General features: G+C 44.5%; 1 protein-coding gene across 2 annotated transcripts; it reads right to left on the reverse strand.

The window, feature by feature from the left end:
* Positions 1 to 4,741: 4,741 nt before the first annotated feature.
* Positions 4,742 to 25,942, reverse strand: dusp16 (dual specificity phosphatase 16). Of its 2 annotated transcripts, none has more exons than XM_049028201.1 (7): positions 25,541 to 25,942; positions 15,592 to 16,185; positions 14,095 to 14,233; positions 11,144 to 11,307; positions 10,895 to 11,054; positions 10,608 to 10,731; positions 4,742 to 10,340 (listed from the first exon to the last, which is right to left on the reverse strand). In XM_049028201.1, exons 2-7 carry the CDS (start codon positions 15,826 to 15,828, stop codon positions 9,161 to 9,163), a joined length of 2,004 nt encoding a protein of 667 aa, XP_048884158.1. In that variant the 5' UTR covers positions 15,829 to 16,185; positions 25,541 to 25,942; the 3' UTR covers positions 4,742 to 9,160. The 2 variants fall into 2 exon arrangements, with proteins under 2 accessions (XP_048884158.1, XP_048884166.1); XM_049028209.1 differs by lacking the exon at positions 25,541 to 25,942 and adding an exon at positions 21,942 to 22,057.
* Positions 25,943 to 26,734: the final 792 nt, after the last annotated feature.

Raw genomic sequence — 26,734 nt, forward strand, 5'->3', positions numbered from 1 at the left:
TGGGCTGTCATCTTTCTCTGATTCTGTTCATATTTTTTATGAACAAGATTCCTAGGTGCAGTTAAGGTGTGGAGTTCTGTGACCTCAGCATCACATTTTTGCTTTTTGAATTTGATGCCAGGTTGCCATTGTAAATACAAAACTGTTCTTAATGCTTTACCTGGTAAAATAAAGGTTCATGAAATGAATGAAACTGGTTGAATGATCTACAGTGGTCCAGTTGACTTCCAGCATGCACTAGGGTGGTTTGCAACCAATAATGAAGCTGCCAAGTTGAAGGCCATGGTGGATTGCCCCCTGCAGGTTGGGGTTCAGTTACTGACTCAAGTCTAGGAATTTAAATATCTCAGATCTAGTTTATGATTGATAGAAGAATGGAGACGGAGATCGACAAAAGGATCGGTGCAGCGTCAGCAGATATTTGAATATTATACCAGTGTGTCAGGTAAAGAAAGAGCTGAGTCGTAAGGTGAAGCTTTCGATTTTCCATTTGATCTATGTTCATACCCTCACCTATGGTCACATGATTAGGGTAGTGACGGTACAACAAAGTCATGGATACAAGCAGCAGAAATGACTTTCCTCTGCGGGGTGTCTGGCTCAGCCTTAGAGATAGGGTGAGGAGAATAGACATTCTGGAGGGGCTCAAAGTAGAGCCGCTGCTCTTCCACAATATAAAGGAACCTGTTGAGGTGATTCAGGTATCTATGTAGACTGCCTCCTGGAGGCCTACCTGGGGAGTTGTTTTGGGGACATCCAACTGGGAGGAGACCTTGGAGCAGACACAGGACACGGTGGAGAGATAGTATCACTCAGCTGGGCAAGTAACGCCTTGAAATCCCTGTAGAGGAGCTGGAGTAGGTGCTTGGAGAGAGGGAGGTCTGGGAATCTCTGGTTAGATGTACACCTCTGTGACCCTGACCCAGATGAGGGGACGAGAACTGATGGATGGATGTATGGATGGATGGATGGAGAAATATGACTGAGCTCTGTGGCAAGTCTTCAGAGGCTGTTTATCAACAGCCACAACAGAGCTGTACAGATTTTACAGCGGGAGGTACAGTGGCTAGCCTTTGTGGTATGGATGTAGGCGGCATCCACATGGTCTTCTCCTGAGAGTTGTCTTCTCCTTCCCTCTTAAGGCCCTGGCACTGGTCCTAGGTGTTAGGAGGTGGACATCAAAGCACAATGGAACAAAGGCCAGAAATCATCCGCAGAACAGCATCTATTTCTGGTAGTGGCAGGTATGGGAAGGGTCTCCTGATGCATGACGTGGACTGGGCACTCGGAGGATCAAAGGAGACGGGTTACGGCTAAGAGCCACATCCAAGCCAGCTATTTGCTTTGTTACGTCCTGCCTCTCAAGATAATGCAAAAAAAGGAAATCACTGTAAACGCCGAATCAGTCTGGCATATGTTTGAACTCCATTGATCTCTGTTTAGCTAATAGATAACCGTAACAGTTACAATCATAATATTCCTGCACATTGCGTACAGTTGGTGGACAAGCCACAAAAACTCAAAACAAGAACAAAAATGTATTTACTGGCAATACTAATAGCAAAACTACAAAATTAGACTCATTATTCAGTTCATTTCAGGGGAACTCCAGCAATTCAGAAGTTGTTCTATGAATATGTATCCTTTCTGTGAAGGAAGGGGGGGGGGGGGGGGGTGGGCATCGTGTGGAGAAGTTGCTCTTTAGTGAGGTCACCATGTCGGTGCCAGGGAGCGTGCACTGATGTTGATAGGCAACCACTTCAGCAGAATAGGCCAGGAGGTCTCGGGCCTAATGTCAGCTTGACTTCTGGTCTATTACTATAGACCAAGATAGTATGCTCACAAAGGAAGTGAAAATGCTATGTGAGCACTGGGCTAGGTCAGGGTGACACCTGCTCCATGTCAGAAGGGACATTATGAGCTACTTCAGCTTTTATAAACTACTATAAAACTGAAAGACTCACGTGCTTGGCTAAATTGTTTGGTTCATCTTGTGCTCTGACTGGTTTGTTTCTTTGATTGAAAGATTCATCCAGCTGTGTCACATTAGCATTAGTGACACATGCATGATTATAGGAGACCAATCAGCACACAGCAAGAACTCTTAAGTGTTTTAAGAGTGCTTAAGTGAAATACAGATCTTTTTAATTGAAATGGTTCAAATGGTAGTTTACAAACCATGTCATAGCTAATAGAGTCCCTCCTGACATGAATTAGGTCGTCACCCTAGTAGGGGCAGAGACTGGAGTCTCCACAGTGAATGACTGGGGGGAAGGGACTGTCAAAATGTTCATCAGGATTCACAGCTCTGAAGAAAGTAGAAGGGGGCATTACATCATTAAAGAAGAATATTAGGTAGAGGCAGTTATATTAATACTGTTCATCATTTTAATTGTGTCTACAGTTTGGTTTCCACATCCTGGAAAGAAGTGGAAGCCTTACAATGAAGGGTAACAGGTCCAGTCCTGGAACTGTGGGAATTCAATCAGCAACTGAAAAGCCCAACAAGGGATCAGCAGAGCTGGCTTCAGTGACCGTGGTGTCGAGGTACAGAGTAACCTTTACAACAAAGCCCAGCACATATCTTAATTCCAGCTACCTAAATATGCTATTCTTCTCTTACCATTTAATATGTAACCTCTCGTTATCAAAGGTCACGGGCATGACGGTGACAATGAAGGAGAAATGTGCGATGTGGAACTAAGGTAATCCAGCCTGTTCACACTACCATGGAGCCAATTGACAGAAATGCACTACAACTATCGGAGCCCAGGGAGTTACCATCAGGATCTGAAGTCTGACTTCATGTTGTATCAGTTTTAGGGTGATCTTTTAAAGGTTTAGACATGGGAAGCACTTTGTGTAAAAACTCATTATCATCTCTCAGTGAATTAGAAAAAGCAGCATCCCTGGTTTTTGAAAAGACCACGAGCACCTACTGCTGGAGTTGGATCTGAAGGGTAACATTGAGACCCAGAAGGCCTGCCTGTCAATCAAGTGTCACTTTCCACTGCTGCTACGCGGTATTTTCCCCCCTGTATTATTAGAAAGGATACATTCTCCCTGCGGACAGACTATATCTATCCCTGGGGGATAAGGTCAGCCTCTGTGAAGTATATGGTGAGATTAACTGCAGAGCTGACTTCAAATGCTGCCTGAGAACCAGCTTTAATCGAGAGGGAAGAAGAGGAGTAAGATTTGACATCGATAATCATCTCACAAAGGATGTGATGTCACAATGGAAGTTTTTGTGGTAGAGAGATGCCAGCACCAGCTGATTATTATCACCTCTTCACTTTTTCCACTGCTTGTCATATATTTATAAATTATGAGTCATTTGGTTATTTACACATTTAAATGGTGCTGCGAAAATGAAATGTGAATTGGCTGGAATGTGTCATAGATGTAAGAATGCATGCATGTCACAGCTAAACTGCTGTCAGCTGCTCAGTCCATGGCTCACAGAAATCGCCGCGGAGACCAGCAGATGACTGTCCCGCTGATCTGCCATATCTGATCAAATGGGTCATCTAAACGCTCGTCACTTTAAATATCACATGTACTAATGTGGCTGATCTCTCAGTTTGGTTTGATCAGCTTGCTGTCTAAAAACAAAAAAATCCTGAATAACATCGCCTCCTGCTAGTCATCATTTCTGGTATAGCCTCAGGAAATATTTTAATTTGGCTTAAAGTGGAAGTTGAAGGGGTGCAGCTCCTTCACAAATGTACTCTAAATAGAGTTCGTACAACTTGGTCATGTATGGAAGCTAGAAACCATGAGGGAGGCTGATTTTTTATGAAGAAACCTGAGAATCGACATTAAGACTGGGGCAGGTGACAATGACAATACGTCAATCATTAATCAAAGGACAACCAAATATTTACAGTGATTACAATGTCAATATAATCAATATCTATATAAATATCTCAAGTAGAAGCCTATCAGTTGAGACATGTTCTGGTAAACTAAGCATAATGGGTGGATTTTACCTTGCTGCCAGGTGAACCAATAGAGCGGGAGAATTGTGTTTGTTATACGTTTGAGCTCGGTCTGTTGGTGTTTCGTGACCAATCAGGACTTAGAAGTCCTTATCTGGAACTGAGAATTATGGTTTATCAGCTGGTTGCTCTCAGTGCTAGGGGTACTTGGTACCTGGTACCAGAGTGTGACGGGAGCGTTTTGATGGAATTGCTCGATTAAAGGAGATAACTTTGGTCACCAACAGAGAGCTCCGGAGTTTTATTCTAAGTGGCTTCACTGGAGTTATTAGAGGGGATTTATAATTTTTCTACAACATCTGTGCTTGTGATCAGAATTTTGCTGAAGTTAATCCTGTGGTCAGCAGACTGAAGCCAACACTGTGCATTTTTGAGGCCCATAACGCCAATCGACTGGCTGACCCTGCACCCCCAGAACTTTCTCTCACCTGCGTGTATGTGTCTGTGTGTCTCATTAATAAGACGGGGTAGATGAACCCCCCCCTCGCCAAAGGGATGAATAAAGTATCACTATTCTACTAATAATTTTGCCCTTTTGGAAAATACAGCAGGTACACTCAAACACCTATAATGTCCATTTTCCAAGAAGGGCTAAGCAGTTATGTCTCCCAACTGATGCACAATTACAAACTATTAAAAAGTAAAATATAATAGGAAATATATTAAAAAACAAAAACACTTACCTGTCATACCTCAAGGATGCGTCATCGTCAGCATAATATAAAGAGTATAATGCAATATACTGAGTACCGTTTCCGATTTTATTTTTGACAGCATACATCTATGCTTACTGCAGTTTCATATTAAAACATTTTAAAATAAACACTGCCAAAAAAAAGCTAACTATGTTCAACCATTACAACACACCTACACTCCCCACTCTCTCACACTTTACCACAGGTACCATCTTGAAGACTAATATCGCACTGTCAGTTAATGTCCCATAATTTTACAATGTGACAAACTACTCTTTTTTGGCAACTTTCATGAAATGATAAAACACACGCGGACACATTTTGTTCTTTTGGACAACCAGGCAACAATTAAATAGGAACTGATCAAATACCAGAGAAAACAGAGCTGTCCAAAGTCCTGTGCAATAAACACCTCAAACTCTCACACCATAAACTCTGCTTCTGTGTATGCAAGTGTGATATCACATATATTTTCACAGCTTAAGAGCCTTGTAAAAAAGAAAAAAAAAACTGAGAAATATATAAGCGACATGAATAAAACGCACTAGAAAGGTCCGAAGTGGTATGGGAGTGGACAGACGGCTCTGAGATCACCATCTCCAGGGCTACAGTACGTCACTCTGCTCTCGTCGATCATGTAGCTGAAGCTCAGCTCTCTTGACCCCTCACCCGATCCTCCATGCCGGAGCTCCACCCATCCCTCTCTTCTCAGAATGGCTCAAGTGGTTAAACGCTATTTATGCCAGATGGCTCTGGACAAACTAACTCCTTCCTTACTGAGTGAAGGTCACTGGGCCCCCCATAAATAAACCACACAACTGCTTGCTAACCCGGCTTTGTTAATACTGTAGCACCAATGATGTTACCTCCTATACACTCTGATTTATGCCCCCGAGACCTATTCTGCCAGCAAACAATTTACCGATATCCTGGCAATGGCTTATATAGATTATGAAGGCAACAAACCCTTGTTAGATACAGGACAGTAACAACTTCCCCAAGTCATTAGTAAATAACATCACTTGGAACCTGAAAAATATCACCCACTGAAAATCAGCCGTACAAAGCCTTCACAGCTGAAGAACCTCTGGAGTGAAGAATGCAGTAGGTGGCAATGACACAGAGGAGTCATGCAATGGGAAAAGGCTTGAAAATCATCTCTAGGGCTCATCTGAAGGTATTTCCTGCAAGTTCCCTCCTCTAAATGTCATACACTTATATCTACTGATCCATTTCAAATGGTTTATTTAAAAAATAAAAGTGTTATTAGTTGCTCCAAATGCGTCTTTCAGGCAGGCATTTCAACGAGAACCTGAGATCAGCATAGCTAGAGTATACAGTGTGGAAAAGTCAAGAAAGACATCACACAACTTTGGTGAACAGGTCCTCACATTCCAAAAGTGATGAACTCTGTCCTTTGCTCAACCTATACAACCTCACAAGGCCTCTGCTCTGCACACATCCATCTTCTGTGACCTAAAATTCAACACCCAGTCACCATCTTAAGGTTTTCCTGCACCAAAACCATGTCCTGGCTGCCAGCTCCAGCATAGATGGATATCTTGTGGAACAGTGTTTACAGGGTATGTGACGCAAATCCCCTGTCCACCCAAAAGTATGAGAACTAAAAAAAAAATTTAAAAATGGCAGGAACTATACTACTGTATATCAAGCTTCAACATTCTCAACATGGTCACCCCACACTAATTTTGCATATATACATCAAAATAACCACTTCCAATCACTTCACCTTAGTCTTGATGTTCACAGTCAAATTTCCTGGAGAAATCTAATCTGGTAGAGAAAACCATTTCTGCCGTATACATACTTGAGCAAACTGGGCTGCCCTCTCCCTCACTGCATCCCAGCTCTGTTATTTTTTTGCCGAAGAAATTAAGGAAAAGGGGGGAAGGGGACAGATACAAAAACCTGTCAAATACTGCATAGAATCCAGCTGATCGGTTCCAAACTGTGTCCTGCTGAGCAGTTCACAAGATAACAGCAAGGCTTCTCATAAGGGAGACTTTGGCTGTTTACTAGCAAGAAAAGCCTCCTGCAGGTTTAGTTCTAAGGTTTCATGCTGTAGTTACAGTACTATGAATGGTAACTAGTGAGATCAGTGCAGTTTTAATCACTCCGTACTTTATGTGAAGGTATGATAATAAAATAATGGTATTCCTAGGGTGGCACAGTGGCTCAGCGGACAGCACTCTTGCCTCATCTCCAGGGTTAGGGATGTTGGCGTGCTCTCCCTATATCGCTTGGGTTCCCTCCCATGAGCCAACAGGCACATAGTCTAACCTGTGTCTTTAAATTGCCCAAAGTCTACAACTGAGAGTGTGTGTGTCCTGTGACGGATCAGCATCCCATTCTGAGCGAGCAACGGCCTTGTGCCTTATGACGGATCAGCGTCCCATTCAGAGCGAGCAACGGCCTTGTGCCCTGTGACAGATCAGCGTCCCATACAGGGCGCGGCCCGGCCTTGTGCCCTGTGACGGATCAGCGTCCCATTCAGGGCGGGCCCCGGCCTTGTGCCCTGTGACGGATCAGCGTCCCATTCAGGGCAGGCCCCGGCCTTGTGCCCTGTGACGGATCAGCGTCCCATTCAGGGCGGGCCCCGGCCTTGTGCCCTGTGACGGATCAGCGTCCCATTCAGGGCGGGCCCCGGCCTTGTGCCCTGTGACGGATCAGCGTCCCATTCAGGGCGGGCCCCGGCCTTGTGCCCTGTGACGGATCAGCGTCCCATTCAGGGTGAGCCCTGGCCTTGTGCTGCCTGGGACAGCAGGAGTGGTTGGAAGATGGGTGATGTTATTCTTAGAAAACACATACTACAAGTGGTCATACTATCATTGCTAATTAACAACAGTCTGGTGTTGCTCAACACAAAGATTGGTCGACCTGGGAAAGTGACCATGGCTTGGGTGTATATGTCATTACCTCTGATATGAAAAAGCAAGTGTGTTTCCAGTTTTTTTTTCACAGGCTTTTAAAAAAAATTATATTTATATATGCTGTCCCTGACTTAAAACCTATGCGACTTACGACAAGTCGCACATATGACTGAAGTTTTACTTTAAAAATTAAGTGAATGTATGTAAAAACACATTTTGGGCGGCTGTTCCCCCAGCAGCACTACGCTACCTAGTGCACACTACATGCTGTACCCATACGATAGTTACCACGACAAAGTATAGTGCGGCCTTGCCAGCCTCACACACATCCCCCACTCCCATTCTGAAGCCTAAAAGATTATCCAGTTCCGACATTCGTCCATTTATGCATATGGCTTGTCTGTCGAAAAGGAACCCAGTCACGAATTGGGGACGGTCTAAAGATTTTGCTGCACAAATATTGAAATCATTAATTAATTAACTGTCCTGTTCCATATGAGAAAGTGTATTTCTAAATGCAGAAGACCTTGAACTGTGGCCTGTCTAACAACTATTTTTCATGGCTCAAAAACGTCATGTGACCAAAGTTTCCCTAGCAAACCTTCATATATGTACTATTTGCAACCCAGACTGTGTTCTTACCCAATTAATCTTCCTGATCACACAAAGAACTGGTTTCTTGCACTTATGGTACAAGTACTAAACAGTCTGTGATAGATATTTTGAGAGTAAATAGCGGAAAGGAATACAAACATTAAAGAAGAGAAGACCTCAATATTTCCCAAACACCTGTTAAAATAATGGCTTCTACCCACCCAGAAGTGCAGAAATATGCTGGAATCAGAGCTGATACCCAGTGCTTTTAAAACAAACACCTAACAGTTAGACTACATTAAAACAATAATTCAGACAGTTATAGTGCAATGTTACATTATGCAGACAAAAAAAAAGATTAACAAACGTGAATAACCAAAAGCAGGAAATTGGTTCTGTTATTCATCACAAAGCTCATGCTAAATGCTGCCTTTGCTGATCAAGTCAGTACAGGGAGACACTACAATCAGCTTCACAATGCCGTCTTTGAACGAGACCCCTACGCTCTGCAGACCACTTTCAAAAAGCCGTCCTTCTGCATGCAAACGAGCAACGCATGAGTCCTTCTAACTTCTGTCTTCTTAGGTGTCTCCGTCATCCACTGTGCACCTGCAGAAATCTCTTTTTGCTGACCGCAATAAAAACCTGAGATTGTAATCGTCATTGAGCTAAAAAGAAAAACACAAAAGAAATGCCTAAATTTGGATTTTGTGAGGTACTGGATGTTTTGCTACTTAGGCACGTCGGAAGTCAGTTGGAAGAAATGCTGCATCTAGAGTCACATTCGATTCTGTGCTTCAGCATCATGTATAAAAGTTCGAAGCAGACTGCAGTGGTTTGGAGCATTCACCCATGAGTGAAAGGGCAGACTCAGTCTTCAGCTAGGGTGAAACCCAGTTACTGCCTACACAGAAAGAACTTCAAAGGAGCACGACTTGGGTTGGACTAAACGAAGATCTCATTAAGACCCGGAGCCCATTCAGGACACCTCAATGATCTCCATGCTGCCAGAGAAGCTGGTCTGGCTGCCCACCTTGCCCAGCTCCTCCCTGGATCGGCTCTCCGCCATACCGTCCCCAAACTCCATCTGGCAGCTCCGTCGTTTCAGCTGCTTCTCAAAGGGGCTCTCTTCGTGCCAGCTGCGGCGTGAGTCGCCACGGTCCCCGTTCTTTTGCCGCCGCCGCACCGCCTCCAAGCCGGCACTGCAGCCGTAGGCAGAGAAGCCTGCTCCGCCTCCACTGAACACGGCGGAAGCGGAGTAGAAGCGGGTGGACTCTGAGAAGTACCAGCTGCCCGCCAGTGACGGGGAGGCGGTAGCGGCTGGGGCAAGGATGTCCGAGTGCCAGCCCTTAAGGGCTGCCCCCAAGCCTGGCTTGGCTAGGTGCTGCTGGCTGCTCGAGAGACCAAACAGGAAGTTGGTGGCCTTGGGGCTGTCCTCCATGCTGCCACTGCGGTACAAGGAGTGATGTTGTGTTTGGGGTGGATGCTCACACCGACTTGAATGCCTGGGGCTGGAGTTTATGCCAGTGCTGGGGCAAGAGATGGTGCTGATGCTGCCTGGATCTATACTCTGGACGACAGCATCCACCTTCTCTCTGTCAGGACTCTGTTCGGGGGTGGACTGCTCGGACACCTCTTCCACGGGAGAGAACTGGCAGGGCTTACTTGCTGATTCCTTGAAGGCAGAGGACTTGTAGAACTCGCTAGCATCCTCAGCTGGGCCAAGACCCAGCAGGCTAGTGCCAGAACCCCCATAGGACTTAATGTCCAGGGAAAAGGAGCGTTTAAGTTTGGCGTTTTCCTCTGTGCCATCAAGGGTTGACCCCAGATGCAAGCTCTCCAAGCCCTGTGCTAGGGTCCTCTCCCCTGCCCTGCACGGAGACAGGGCATCTGCCAGGATGCAGGGCAGGGTCAGAGTTTCTGGCTGCTGAGGGTCACTGCTTTCCCTTAAATGGCTACATGCTAAAGGTAGCCCCAGGGATCCGCAAATGACTCCTCCCTCTGGTCCCGAGAGGGAATCGCTCATCTTGTCTGGATGCATCAGCTTCAGCTTAGTTGTGAGTTGCCCAGGGGGAGACTTGATCTTCTTCTCAAAATCTAGGAGCTGACCCAGGAAATTGAAATTTGGGGAAATGGTGGGCCTTTTCTCCTTCACAAACCTAGGAGGACAACATAAATGTGATTAGACTACCAGAGACATTGAAGTTGTTCAACTAATTTCTGTGACACCTGGGACTGGAGAATTTTAGTTCATTCAATGAAAGAGAATCTCTATGTTCTGAGATCCTCATTTAAAGAAGTGAGGAACTCCAACCCCCCAGATCAGCCTTTAGTTACGTCTACAAAGACCCAACTAATTCTTATATTGTGGTACATGACCGAGACAGATTGCCTATAACCTATGAGATACATTGTTTGAATCGAACCTATATGCCTCATCCAAAGACATGTCCATCCTCTTCATGATGTACGCAATGGCTATGGTGGCCGACCGTGAGATTCCTGCAAGGCAGTGGACCAGGACTCTGGCATTGGAGGCTTTTGCTTTCTCTAGAAGACAAAAGTGGGTAACTACCCATTAACAGCTTTCCCAAAAATAAAGCCAAAAGACTCTGTAATAGACCAAAATCCATGGTGATGAAGATGTCAATGGTCACAAATTTTGACCTAGCCCATCAAATCCTCGGCTGTACTCTCAGTGAAGACGACTGACCTATAAATTCCACAGACTTGTCGAGCCAGGGTAGGATCTTCTCGCAGAAGCTGTCATTGACAGGCACACGCAGGAAGTGTGACTCAGGAATGAAGTCGGGCTTTGGGCACGTGTTACTGGCATTGAGGACATAGGCGATGTCATTCTGTTGCATCAGCTCCTGTGATGGAAAGGTTAGCGAGAGCAGGTCAGGACTTCACATGTCGGCGCAACATCCTCGGGTGACCGTGCGGCAGCTCATTTCCCCACCTTATTGAGTACGTCACGTTGGCAGCCCAAGTAAAGATGGGGCAGGATTCTGGTGGGGCCCACGTTGGCCACAGGCAGGCACGGCTGGGAGATGCAGGAGGGCACCAGCGCTGACTTGCCCTCACAGAGGCCCGGGAAGAGGTGTGAGAACTCTGCAAAGCCACCTGTCCAAGAAACACGGTCATTAGCCGTGACCTACTGATATCCATGATCCCTGATCTTTCATATGACTATACATTCATCCTTTTCTTTGATCACATACACATTCCCACACATAAGAATTTCCTGTTAAGATCAAAGGGAGACTGAAAATTTATTTATCCTACAACGTTTCTTTATGATTGCAGCTTATAATTAGACACAAAGTGATGAATCCCATCTGTTTTCAGGCCAGCATTGTCTCACTGTTTCTCAATTACAAAAACTGACAAAAGCCGCAACCTTCCCAGAAGCGTCACACATCAGATGTGCAAACATCCCTCGCATATCAGGCATCCCACTGCTTTGTGGAAGAACTGCTGTCAAAGAGTTTCAAACACTCCACTCTGGAGACAAGTGGTAGCTGAACAGAGCAGGAGTTTCAGTGTTAGAGATGCATCAATCCCATATTCAGTATCGGTATCGATCCAATCCTGGACTAAATTACTGGATTGGATATCAGGGAGGAATAAAAATGTACCCCACTTCATTAAACATCACGAAAATGCTTGTAAAAACTTGCGGCATGCCATACGCAGATGCATCACGTTCCCACACAGGAACTTCTGCTGTGTGTGAGCCCTGTCAGCAGGGCGGCAGTGTGGAGTTACATGAAACTCAAAGACGAAAAGGGCAAGACTGCGAAATGTAATTTATGCAATATGAGTGTTTTGCAGGGAGATGGTAGCGTTGGAAACTTTAACACCACGAACCTGATTAAACAACGCCGTTAAACGTGAAAAATAAGCAGTGTTGCCGACCTGAGTCACATTTTGGGTGAGATGTGTTTCTTCCGTATTATGAGCATAATATTTGCTTTTCAGTTATAGAATTATGCTTTTTATATCTGAGATTAAGGCATGCAAAATGCATCCAGACATTTTTTCCAAAGCATTATTGTCAGAGACCGCATAGGTTTCACTGGATCAATGAGAACACCTCAGGGTGAAAGAGAAGTTCCTAATTGTATGTGGCTGCATAGCATCTGTTCAATGGCAAAGGGAGATAGAGAACAGAGGCATCACTAAATGTCAAGAGGATGAACGGTGATGTGATACTTACAGTACTGAAAATAAGCTAACAGAGCATATGTACAGGATGATTGCTGAAACTTAGCAAGTTTGTCATGTACTCTGTAATCATGTTCTTCAACTTTTTGTTGCTAGTTCATTTTTACAGAAAATGTTCAACTGAACTCTCACACTCTCACATTAATAAAGTACAACACACATTCACAATAATAACGCATAATGATCCCCTAAGATTAAGATACTTTTCACGACCAAATTACTACTCAAGAATATCAATGTCAGCAACAGTATTTTGCAACAGTTATGCTAAGACAAGAAAGATCATATACTAGTTATAAGAGTTAACTTTACTTTAATGCTCTTATGAGACATCTACCCAAAAAAAACTTTGCCCACTGACAGACCACAAACCAGCAGTGCTCACTGAGTTCTCCAGCTGAACGGAATGACTGGGTATGAGGCTGAACTGCTTATTGGTCAAGAAGGACAAGTGAAAGAAGGATACCAGTCTGAACATCTGAACATCAGACCAATTAAATCTGCTTCCCATAATAGAGAAACACCACTTAATGCAGTGGTTCTCAAACTCGGTCCTCGGGACCCAATGCCCTGCTTGTTTTCCTGCTATCCCTGCCCCACACACAAGTTCCAGCTGTCTTTCAGCTTCTGATTGACTGAACACACCTGATCCAGGTAATCAGCAGTGTGTGGGGTAGGGATAGTTGGGAAACAAGCAGGGCAGTGGGGCCTGAGGACCGACTTTGAGAACCACTGACTTAATGGAACAAAGAACTTCATCAGAATTAAATATACACCTATTTACACTTTTTACTTAACCTATCCTGAGGTTTTTGGTCATCAAACAAGAAAACTTCCATGCAAACCTAAGATTGCAGTTGAATGAACAAAACTGAGTGCATAACAGCCTTACAATTTGAGAGATTACACATCACTGTTTAAACAAACCACAGAAGGTTCACAACATGGAGTTCATTTGAAAGTAATAACAACAGAAAATGTGGACAAGCACAAAAAAATCGAGTGGTTTATGGAGTTTTTCTGTTCACTGAAAACCCACATGGATTCAGTAAGCTCTCCGCCTGACAAACCTCCTGGAAGTGATCCAAGACAGTGTAGCTTTAACATGTGAGGGCCACCGTTAAATCGGCGTCTCAGAGCTGTTCCCGGGAGGCTAGGGCCCAGTCAGTCAGTCAGTCCGTCCTCAGAGACAGGTAAACGGCGCCGTCATTACCACCGACAAACGGATCTGGGCTCTGGGAAAGTAAACCCCCCCAAAGGGACCCTGGCCGCCAGATGCAGGAGGACTGTACCCTGTTATTTAACGGTTATGTAACTGTGACGTAATGGTGACAAATTATGAACACACACGAAAGCCATTTGAAAGGGCTTTCAGGGTGAACCGTGTTGCTGACCGTTTGCAACATTATTTATAACTTTCTGTCGAGTCTCAGTCAAGGACATGCTTTAACTGGAGACCACAGAGATGGATAGACGTGTTTAGATTTGATCTCATCTTTGGGGAATGTCTTAGAGCAAAGCAATCCTTGAGGACCCCCAGATGCCCGTAGGGAGCTGGGAGAGAGCAAAAATGTAGACTGGCAGGGAACTGGGAGGAACCTGGGGGTCCCCAGGGGCTGGGATGAGAAACACCATCTAAGAGGTATGATGGCTTCGTTCCCACGGCCTGTTCGGAAGCTGTACCTGAGAGTAGGTGCACAGAAGGGAAGTTCTGCTCCAGTTTGGACAGGAGCACAGAGATGAAAGCCTCTGAGGACAGAGCACTGGGGTCCCGGGAGCTCTGATCGTAGACCACCACCTCCTGCCCCCGCTGGGGCTCCAGCTGGACAAAGGAAACAGGTAGTAAAACAAGCAGCCCGGTCAAGGGTCCTTGCTTAGGCCGGAGACCTCGGCTGCGTAAACCAGAGCTGAGCAAAGACAGAGCTCCAGGCATGGCCCAGATCGAAACAATCTCAGCAATCACCCACCTACCCACCCACACACACAGGTCTCTCTTTCCATGGGCACTTCCTGTTAACAGGCAGTTCGACGCGATGAATAATTCCAAAGGACCCGGTAACAAAACCTAAAGCATAATGTCAACAGATGGCAAAAAAATAAGCTGCACTGTTTCTTTAAAAAGAAAAACTTGAAATTTCCTAAAAAGTCTGTTTTTGAAGAGTTACTATCTCTCCCAAAAATGCCTCCCCTCAAACCACAACCACAGTAATGTGTGGACAAAAAAATACAATAAAAAATAATAATATTCTTGTCTTAACAGTAAACACAGATGTCACCCGTTTTAGTGGAAGCAGCAGAACCTCTAACCTTGCATGAACACACACACACAAACACACACACACGCACACACACATACACTCAGGCACACACACACACAGGCACACACACACACAGGCACACACACACACAAACACACACAGAAACACACACACACACTCAGGCACACACACACACAGGCACACACACACACAAACACACACAGGCACACACACACACACACACAGGCACACACAGGCACAGTCACACACGCACACACACAGGCACACACACACACGCACACACACAGGCACACACACGCACACACACACACAAACACGCACACACATGCACACACACACACAAACACACACAAGCACAAACACACACACACACACACACACACACACGCACAGGCACACAATCCGCTAAGAGACAGACGGCGATCATGAGCTCCTCACTCCGGCACTCCAGCCCTGTGAGACCATCCCAGCCAGACTGGCGAGTGCAGGTGATGGAGGTGCTGCTCAGCTTCTCTGGCCGACTAACACGTGTCTGCATTCACGGCTCAGCTCATGGAAACCGCACTCCCCCGCTCAGAGCTGCCGAGCCGCCGTTATGTAACCGTGAATATACCACCATTGAGCAACAGTTGGCTGGTGACGTCCCCCAGCTACCTACTTAGCTGCATGCTCTCTTTTTTCACCATTAAAGCAAAACAGCATGTCTCAGACACGCCAAACTCCAAACACAGCCCAGATGTATCATCAGGAGGAGGCCCAGTTCTGGAACTTTCTTCCTCCTTCCCAATCAATCCGCTAATCATTGATCCACCCCAGTGGACCTGTCCCCATCCCCTGCTATGACCCCATCGTGCCCCAAATCCCAGCCCAGTGCCCAGACCTTCGCCCCAGCACGCCATACCTTCTTCTTGGCTGAGTGCTGGATGAGCTCTGTGATCTGCACTTTGTCCTGCTGCAGCCTCCTCTTCACCAGCTTGGAGCAGTTGACGTTGACGGCCTCCAGGATGTGCCAGGTGTTATAGTCCACGAACGGCCGGCTATCTATGAGCAGCACGCTGTCCAGCCTGCCCTCCAGCAGGGCCACCAGGCCCTCCGGCCCAATGGGCCGCACACCTCCTCCCACGGGATGCCCCGACATCACCCCTACGTCCTCGCCCCCACAGGAGGGTCCTCAGGGGGAAAAGCACCACATTTTCTTGGCTGGGCAAGTCGTCCTGTGGGTGATGTCTAGCAGTCTTACCGAGAGAGGAGCAGACCCCAAACTGCTGGTCCTCTCAGTGTCCGTGTGTCCGTGCGTGCGTGCGTGTCTGTGTGTGCGCGCGCCTAGGTCTCAAGTCCGCAGCGTCCAGATGCTGCTGGGAGAGGAGGCTCGTGCAGGGGAAGCGGGAACTCTTTCGCGCTGACGGGGGCTTGCACAAAGGAGGGCTTTTCTTCCCTGAGCTCTATGGAGATGACATCATCCCAAACCCCCAGCTCTTCATGCTCGAGTGGTTATCTGCAGGGGGGCAGCAAATAAACATACACACGTTATCCCCATTTTCTGAATATCAACCAGAGTGACTGAGGTCGTCAATGTACGTAAATAATTTTCTGCTTCCCCGGAAATTACAGAATACAGAGATAAAATACACAACAAAACAAATTAATTATGTTAGAAGCTATCCTAAAAATGCATGTACCCCCCCCCCCCTGCCCCCCCCACCGGATTTTTCTGGGGCATATTCAAAAGGAAACCAAATAAGAGATTGCATTGACATGCCTGACATTTGTTTCACCACATCCTCAAATCAAAGCACTCTGGAGCACAGAAACAGCCGGTGGCAGCTCGTGATGGCGGGGCAGGTATGAGGCGAGCGACGGCTGAGTCACGCGGCCGACTGACGGCTCGGAAATCCCCCGGCCCTCGCTGAAAAGTAGGGGTGTGCGCGTGGGGGCAGAAATCCCCCTCGGACCACCCACAGTGCCCGATAAAACCTTGTGCAGCCAGGTCAGGCCTCATGATTGCCAGAGATAATAAAATCCGCATTCTCACTCGGGTACCTCAAGGTTTCGAAAACTACCTTGGCCAGTCATATTCCAAAGAGATTCCGGTATGTTGGGAATGCACCTAATCAATCTCTGTGCGGCTCGAGTTTCGCTAATAAGGCTTGGAATAGGCTAGAAAAAGGCTGTCAGGTTTGGATGATGGAAGAGTGTATCCCTAAGGCCCGGAGTCAGAACAGGAAGGGATGAGAGTGTGTTGGTCATGTGTAGAAGACCCTCCCCTGGACTAGCTTCATCAAGTCAGAGATAAAACCATGAATTCTATTGGTATGTGTAACATAAATAGCTGAAATGTACAAAAACATATACAGATAAACATCACAGTCTAGCCTACCTAAGACATGCTTAGAACACATTAGCCTACAGTTGGGCAAAGTCATTAACACAAAGCCTATTTTATAATGAAGTGCTGAATGTGTCAATTGATCTTTTTAATAATGTCCTGAAAGTGAAAAACAGAATGGAATTAGAATACCCATCTTCAGATAGTCAAAATATGATATACATACATAGTACTATATATATATATATATACACATACAAACACACATATATATATGTGTGTGTTACGTAGGAGCTGCACTGGAGTCCACGTGTCCTCATTAGAGTTTGATGAGCTCCTCTACCTGACATTGAGCATGACTATGTGTAGGAAGCTGCCTGCAGCCTGTCATCCACGATCTCCCCCCCCCCCCCCCCCGCAAAAAAAGCAGCCCATGTGTACACAGAACGTGGACATCTGACCACACAAGGGGTTGTCAGTGTTCGCCAGTTATGAATGCAGACTGTTACTGAAGGATTCCAAATGTAATGTAAGGAGCAGCCAATGGCCCCCCTGGCATCATGGCTACCCTCTCTGGTGCCTCGCCATGGCTATACAGGTTGTCTCATATTATTAACAGCGTAAGAAAGCTACTCATGGGTGGCTGTTTTCCACTGGCAAAGAAACAGACATTTGCAGGCTCTCGGTCATCGACATTAAACCGACCAATTATTGTCTGTATGAATAATTTTAACTGTCATATTTAAGTGAAAATGCCTTAAAGTTGGAGGGATTAAAAAAAAATAAAAAATCAACAAACCAAACAGAAGATTCAGGCTAGGACCACCATGAATGGTGGCGACTTAACCTGACAGAGAGGAATTAGAACCTTCCAGAACACAATAACCCAGGCAGCCAGAAACCGCACCTTCACATTAACAGCAGCGGTTTAATGGCCTGTTGTGCCTAATATGTGTGAAACTAGGTAGGGGGTCTGAAAAAAGCAGGAATATAAATCAGATTACAGTGATCCAAAGCCCTTGTGAACACAGACTGATCAAACCTGGAAAAAGGACACCAGGTACAGAAGGGTAACAGTGTGTGAAGGTGGGAGAAGGACCTCCAGATCATGTTTTTGCATCATTATCATTCTAAAGGCACTTATACTGTGCAGAGTCATAGTGGACTTGAATCCTGTGCTGGGAACCACAGGATTGAAGGAGGGAGACATTCTGGGTGGGAGGGAAGGCACATAGATTCAAAGACACATTACTATTCAGAGACACCAATACACTTCACTACAGACTGAGGGGGGGAACCAAAATATCTGAAGGAAACTCCAGAGAAACCCCCCCAGGAAACCCCCCGCCTTCCCCCCCCCCCCCGGGCCGACAGCAGTTCCCTGACACCCATGAAAGACGTGCAATATCCCAGAAATTTGCTGGCAAGAAGTTCAGCAACTATTACCGCCACAACCTCCAACCTCCCCTTTCGCAAATTTTACTGTGAGCACCCCAGCTCACGGTCAGCAAATTTCCATCTCCCTGAAATCAATATGCATAATACCTAAGGCGAGCTGTCTGAAACAAACACATGCAAGAGGCAGGAACGGGAACTGAAGCTCAACCCTGGAGGTGCCAGGCGACAGCGTTACCCACCCATCCACAATAATTCCATGGCAAATTATCCAGTACAAGAAGAAGAAGAAGAATTTTTGCAGCAGTAATGGACAGTTTATTGACTATCACCACTAAAATGATTGTCTTTCACACCAAGATAGGTGAATTAATCATATGCAGAAAACAAGAGCAGAATCATACGAACGTTTACAGTCCAACAAAGACATGAAGTCAAATGACAGTTAATGGTTAACAGCAATCCTGAGACATCAGAAAAAAAAAGTCCTGTCCAATGAGCATGTGTGCTGGCCCTGCCAGAAGGAGCGGTAACACAATCTGCCTGCATACATGGGCCGCGTCCAAAGCGTCTCCACACGTCTGGCCAAGAGACAGCCCTGACAGGCCTGTCGATTCTGAAGCACTTAGAAAATAATAATAAATGCGTGATTGGAGGGGCGGAACATGGGTGCAAAACAGGCTCTGGGCTGAACTGTGACTGTACAATCAGAGCGAGACTAAATCCACAGAGATCTACAGCCCTACAGCTTATGGAGACATGCGGATTTATACTCATAATTAAATCATGAACACCACTATTCATAATGCTGACAAGTAGAAAGACAAATACTCTACTTTGCCCAAAAAATGATATCATGATGACTAAAGTCAAATGCATGTGAGATCATTAATACTCCGTTCATATATCCAGCTGCATATATATATATTATTGTATCCTTGAGAATGGAATACTCATGAATACTACATTAGTATAAGGGCATAATTTCAATAGCAGCTGATACACAGTAACTGGCACTAGTAGATACATAGACACAATGCATTAAATGTTACATCTACAATAAAGTTACCCTTTTATCAGGTAAGTTCCTTCTTAATACCAAGTATCAACTTTATGTGTGTACAGTTTAAGCAAACAAGGCTTGTTTAATCCTGTTAAACCAGCTAGCCAGGTAAATAAGGTAACCTGTACCACAAAGAAAATTCTCACTAGTTAATTACAGAACCAACCGCCAAGCAAACGGGATAAAAGTTCAAAGGTTGCCCATATTTATGTTCAGAGATGTTTCATGGTCATATACGTACATAAATGATTCATAATACACAAGTGACTGAAAACGAAACTGAGAATGAATGTAAGGACTGAAATTTCGTGGCAGGCGTCCACAGTGAACAAACACTCAGAAATACGCATTTTTCTGTGTCACAATGATGGACGACATTTCAGTTCTGTTGCCAAACTTCTTAAAAGCAGCAAATGATGCATAATTATTAGTAAATGGAAAACCTGCTCAAATAATCAGCAATAAGCAATACTCTGCTACAGGAGAGTGTACCTTTTGCTAGCATGAAGAAAAGCAGTCATAATTATCAATAATGGTTTCCACATGGTAATGACATACACAGACGTGTGTAACTGCAGTAATTCAGGTCAGGGTTACGACACACAGAACTTTCTGGATACCTGAACATGTCGTTTTAAACCAAGTTCCTTAGGTCTCCAGACTCTCTCCCAACCTTCATGAAACTCTTAACGAGAGAAGAAGCAAGTATTATACAGATTTGATGTATCGGTAATTCTTAAAATGCTAATGGATGACTCTGAATAGATTAAATGTTCACGGTAGGGAAGCAAAAGAATGTTATATGTTAAGAAAGAGCTGAGGAGGCTCCGCGTGTCCGACCTCGGGCAGGATTTCCGTGACAGCAGAACATTAGCAACATTGTTCAGTGCGGATGAGGGTTACGTCCAGAAGGTTCTGGCAGATTGCCACACAGGTCCCAAGCTGCCATCCTTCGGACCGCCGTTGGCAACAGCGAGTCCAGAAGCTGAGAAGTGGCGGGATGAGAGAACAGCGCCATCCCAACTCAGAACTGACGTGCTCCGGGCCAAACCGGACCCCACACCGGCCTCCTGTGCCAATGCCTGGGGGGCTCCGTGGATGGATTTCCACCAAGAAGGGCGGCAAATTTCCTAAATGCGGCTGTTTTCTTTGGGGGGTGGGGGGGGGTCATACGATACTGCATGTGCATGTTTCAAATGCATTTCTCATTTCTCCACGGGATCCTAAAAATAAGAACCACTTCCACATCCCGCTCCAAGCGATCTCCCCCTCCCATCAGAGGCGAGAGCCATGGTGAGCTCTACCTGCAAGGACACCTCAAGGCTTAAGGGCCAAAATGAAGGCAGCTACTGTTAACGTGAACGTTAAGGGAGGTGATGTGGCGAGGGGCGTGGCCTGGAGATGAGGAATGGAAACACCAGGTTACAGGCCTGACGGTGCAGCGTCACAGTATGAGTGTCGCTCTCATGAAAATTACACAGATTGAGAGGTACATGTAACCCCCCCCCCCCCAAAAAAAAAAAAAAAAAAAGCAAAGTAAAAAAAAGCTGAATAACTGGCCATTTCTAAAGAAGTTCTGGGTTTTGGGAGGCAATACAGCCAATGAATAAGGAGAAAAAGAGGAGAGTGTAGAATCTGCTACAAAAACTGCAGGATAAGACATGAACAATTTATGTTCAGTTCCTGTACAGTTTACACTGTGCCGTTAAAACAGCTGACATGACGCAGTGCAGGACATGAGAAATGTGGGCAAATTGTCACAAAGAAACATGAAACAGCTCAGTGCGATACAACAGATGCAGAAGCCAACCTTGGGGCTGAGCCAAAGGTACTGCAGAGATGTACAGACTCTTCCTAAATGTTAGATATCAAAGGCAGTGTGTATCACAAATACAAGAGATCTGAACTTCACCTTACAAGAAAAACAAAATAATGTTACGAACTAAGATATTTACACATGTATAGTTGACGGTATATTCAGGACAACATAAGGTGTTGGTGGAAGAAAGAAAGGACACTGAGTGTATGTGGTACGTTAAACATGCTACAGACACAAGACACACAGAGTAGCCATTAATTCAGCTCAGAGAAATACTAAACTAACCATGTGTCCATCTTTCAATCTCATGTCTAGCACAGGGTACTGGGGGGCTGAAGTAGACAGTGGACAGGATGACACACAAACACAATTACTTTAGAGGCACAAATTTAACAAATCGCTTCTGTTGGATTGCGGGAGGAAAGTAGAGCAAACAGACAAAAACCCGTGTGACATCGCACACACACACACACACACACACAGGTGGTGAAATATTAAGCTGTAAACTTCACGGATTTCCCACAAAAAATACTTACTACACCAATAAACCTGTAACCCGATTTGAAGAAAAAAAATATATATCCCACCCAAAAGTGTATTAATATAGCAGGGACATCAGCTCGGAGATGAGGGCGTCCGCACACTTACTAATCCGCTAAGACACCAGCGCTCCTTCCTGCTCCCCACCTGAATCCGAACAGCTCCAGCAGACGCTCGACTGCCAAACACGGTTCCCTCTCTAAATCAGAGGGAATCCGATCCCCCTGGGGGGGGGGGGGGGGGGCACTGGAACCTCACGTGTCCTCGGTGGACAAAGTTAGACTTTACAGGCGGCAAGCATCCACTGTCTGGATGTCCTCCTTGGCACTCATCAGCCATCCGGACAGGCTAAGAATAACCGCCGAAAAATCAGTACGGATAAACAAACAAAGCAAACTTGATCATAAACAAACTACGTAATTACATTTTCACAAGTATTCAGTGCATAAAGACCCCCCCCCCCCCCCAAGGCCCCAAAAAAAGCTGAAGCATCTGCTAACATCCAATAACTAATGAGGCTTCATTCGACCCAAAGGGGACGCAAACACAACCATGTCACATCGGTCACTTCCTGTACACCAGCCCCAATGCAGCAGTAGTTCTTAAACAAGAGATAAAGCCATATTTATCAGACAGAACTCTTACTGAAGTACAGCTCTCGCTTATCTGAAGCACAAACATAAAGATAACAACACCAATCATAAGTTTGGCGTGTGATGTATATTACGATTGTCTCCATGACAGTGGTGTTTAATGGGTATCAAACTTTGAACCATAAAAAACTATGGAAAATATATCTCGGTTTGGCAAATCAAGTACGCATGAAGACAACATCAATGGATTACTCAAGAATTACCAGGGCTGGAATCTGTTTGATTAATTTGTTCACAGATATTTAGATTAATCGATATAAATCATATATATTGCGTATAACAGAAACAGTACATACACTATGCTCTGTTCTAGACAGTGGCACACATCCTAAACACTGTATCACAACTCTGTTACCCTGATTTTAACCAGGTTTTGCTTTGAACATCACACATTTCTGGAAACGGACCTCTCAGACACACATAAAGTCATACATGTTATACACATGGGAGACTTATGAAATAAAAATGATTAAAAGCTGCACACACATACTGAATGACAGCCAGCTTCATTCCAAGCCCAGATAATTCACCTTTAAAAGCTGTCAAAGCTGGCTGTCACCTAAGGCCATCATAAAGACCAAAATAAACATGCTAGAAACGTCTCACTACTCGTTCAAAGCTGAACAGCTCATTGCCAGGCAGTCTGACATTACCAATAAAATAATCGTAATGGTAAAAAATAAATGTGTATTGTGAGCAGCGTCATCCGTTAAGCAAGACGGCGGGAATCCAGGCAGGAAGCCCAGGGTCTCGCTGTCACCTGGCAGGATATGGGGGCGAGCCACTTTAGGACACATCCCGTCAGTCAGTTTGGTACAGCAGCCAGAGGATTATATAAGAATATCACATTGGTGCACTAGAAAAAAAAATTAAAAAAAAAAAAATATATATATATATATACACACACGCACGTTTAACTTAGGAAGTGCTCTTTCACTTGAAGCCAAGCCTGTGAACAGAGGGGCTGCGTTTTCCGATTCTCTGGGGGAGGGAGCGATGCACCCCAATGTCAGGGATTTCTGCAGACTCTCGGTCAGTCTGATATGCTGCCGATAAGACGTCTCCTCGGAGGAAGCTTTGCCATTTCCCCGTGTCTTGTTTACAGCTAAATCATGGTGGAAATTTAGCAGAGAAATACATTTCCGTGGTCTCGGGCGGCTTTGAAAATACCGTGAGGACTGTCCCTCCCCACAAAGAAATTTATTATTATATCGTTTTAAAAGATGACGTTAAACTTCTTTGTTTTTTTTTTGTTTTTTTTTTTTATGAGAAACTGAAAAAGATCTGTTTATGGTTCTGGCTGTTCTATCTATTCCTGCGTTTTACTCATGGACGGTTTCCAGACCAAAGCGCATGTTCTTTCCAACCTCAACAAGTCAAACATCAAATGAGGCTACTGCAGCTGTGCCTATCGATCCAAGGATATTGATGTGTGAAGAGGGGTCTTAGGAATGGAAATAAAACTACAGCAAAAAGGCCCAGTTACACAAAATTTACGCAAACATGGTGAAGAAGAAGAAGAAGAAGAAGAAGAAGAAGAAGAAGAAGAAGAAGAAGAAGAAGAAGAAGAAGAAGAAGAAATGTCCTAAACACTTTGAGAAACAATATATAATTATTTCCTGGTCTAAACGAGACATTTTACAGAAAAGTATCAGATGCAGATATTTAGGGCACATTACGTCCCATTATCGCCAACAAACAAAACAGTAAAGGAGTAAGACAGAAACAAACAGCTCCATAAGGACATGTGCGGCGTGTTCGCTCAGCCTCCCAGCTGCTCCGCGATCATTTAGCGCGAGTCAGACGCTTATTTAGACGGCGCATGCACGCGGCGCATGACACCATCCTGACACACGCGCACATCACCAGGAAAGGCGCCGTGAATGGCAGCAGAAAAGTTCCCACACCTCGACCGGCAATCTGTGACTCGTGTCTGTTGCCCCCCCAAGGCATTAATGTCAATAAATATCTGCTTGCATATAAAGTCCTCCCTTTAATGAGTCTCACAGTCATTTAATGTAATTAAATTATATTAATATTTAATTATATGAAATATCATTCAAACATATTTAAGTATATTAAATGATTCATCTCCCATAACACCAATCAATATGTTATAAAGTTATTTTAATAAATAATTTTTCATACTTCCCTCCATTTCCCGATATACCTACAACTTACATTCATTCCAAATTATTTAAATCTGTTCACAATACTCATATATTAGTCGTCCTTCACTGAATATATTTGTATGTTTAAACTAAATTTTATGTAATTATTAAAAAAAAAAAAAAAGGTCAGTTTCAGCGGTCATATGTTTGTACGCTGAATTTCGCCCATGATATTCGCATTTTGTCTAACTCAAGAGCAGGCGACTGTTTAAGTGGAACAAACGAAGTTATATTGCACAGGTAAGCTGATAATGTATGGATGGTCGTGCTGGGATAAAAGTTTGTAACTGGCATCACATTCTAACGTAAAAAAGCTCCCATGTGGCGCGTAGGTATTTCTTCCTTTTAAATTGTTTTTTTTAAGTGTTCCAAAAGTGTTTTTAAAAAGTGTTCACATTTTCTGGAACACAACAATCAACAGCATTAATGTGATTTATTAGCATCGGTACTGTAATTCGGAAATCCGTCGAGTTTAATTCCTGTTAAGCCCACACGGACACATTTTATCCCAGTCCTCTGTCCGATACAAACGTGAAATCTTACACAAATAAACCATTTTCGATTATTCTTTCATTTCACATGCGCAAAATAAAACGACCAAAATCACCTTCAATGAGGTTAAAAAGTTGTTTTCTGGAGACGCTGGATGATTTTCAGATTAACATTTTACCAGCAGTTTCTCTACATGAAGCCCCGAACTGCTTTCTATTTCCACCGCCGGCGCGGTGTCAGGCGGTTATTGTTATGTATCCCGCACAATTAAAGGCATCGATCCGATCGCCCGAGATGGGACACTATATTACCCCGATCTCCCAGCCGGGACACATGCGAGGCCCCTCGGCAAAGTACGACTTTGTCATGCTGTAGATCAGAGGAAACTTACTGTAAAAGCCCGGCGGCCTCCAAAGTGCGTCTCCTCATCGCGTCCTTATGGTCGGGAGGGGGGCAAATAAACAAAAATGAATATACAAAAAAAAATAATAAACTGAAAGGAAAAAAGGTTTACTGATCACTAAACTTCAACCAAGAGATGAGGTCATCGGGATAAAAATAAAAGGATGGCGTCATTTGAAACCAGTCCCACTCTGAATGAATCAACAGTCTTAAAGGCGCAACGCACAATTTGGCTCAGAACTGGCATTCATTTTACCCCAGAAACCGTTTTTCCTTCTAAAGCAATAGCGTAGAAATATACTTTTATGTACCCCCCGTTAGTTTAGCTAGTCACAGTAGTGTACATATAAAATGTAAACTTGAAATCGGCTGTTAAGTATGTATGAGAAACTGCCGGGGCGGAGCGGCGGCAGAAACCCCGGAAAGCGCTATTCTAATGACCTGCTCGCTGTGACCGCACTTGTTTGGAAAGTTTCCAGCTTCGGCCGGAGCCAAATCCCCTTTAACCCTTCGCAGCCTGGGCTTCTTAAATTTGTTGTGGGCTTCAGCTTCCCTCCATATGGCAGCATGTAACAACAGAAAAACAAAAATGTGTCGGATGCGTGGAATATTTGTCATACATAATGAACCCACCAGTATGGGAACCATGCAGAACATATATAGGTTACGAAATTAATCGACATACTAGTTTTGTTATATATTTGTTGCCAACGGTTGCCTTTCAGTTCTTTGTTTAAGGATTAAACTCTAATGAGCTTAATAGTTTGAAATGCCATCGTTTAGGGTGTTTTTTCCTTAAAGTTGTGTACACTTCAGTAATAGTTTGCTAAGGAAGTACATTAAGTGAATGAGAAATATTTAATCTCTTGTCATTTAATATCAGACTCTTAGAATACTACTGGTAAAATTAAATGTTAACTTTACAATACTCATTTACCCTTGTTTCCATAATGAGACTCATAGAGCATAAATTACTATTGCATTTAGTATTGCATTTTAAGGCAACACACAGTGACTTTGAACAGTGCCTTACATACCAGCAAAGCCGGCCCGGTGTGGCACTTGTCTGCCAGACAATGTGTTCCTCTAACACCTGTGTACCATGATTTAAACAAAAGACACTGATTTTCATGTCATCTAACATTGTTCCAGGAAAATGAAAAAGAAAAACATCCAAAACTGC

The sequence above is a fragment of the Brienomyrus brachyistius genome, chromosome 1, assembly GCF_023856365.1.
Source record: "Brienomyrus brachyistius isolate T26 chromosome 1, BBRACH_0.4, whole genome shotgun sequence".
In the NCBI taxonomy this organism is placed as follows: Eukaryota; Metazoa; Chordata; class Actinopteri; order Osteoglossiformes; family Mormyridae; genus Brienomyrus; species Brienomyrus brachyistius.

What these genes read in the sequence shown, in the direction of transcription:
- dusp16 (XM_049028201.1), bottom strand. Translation starts at nt 15,828, where the DNA reads ATGTCGGGGCATCCCGTGGGAGGAGGTGTGCGGCCCATTGGGCCGGAG. An exon ending in TTCTGTGCACCTACTCTCAG is followed by an intron (nt 11,308 to 14,094) that starts GTACAGCTTCCG and finishes TTTCTTGGACAG; the next exon opens with GTGGCTTTGCAGAGTTCTCA. An exon ending in TCTTTGGATGAGGCATATAG is followed by an intron (nt 10,341 to 10,607) that starts GTTCGATTCAAA and finishes TTGTCCTCCTAG; the next exon opens with GTTTGTGAAGGAGAAAAGGC.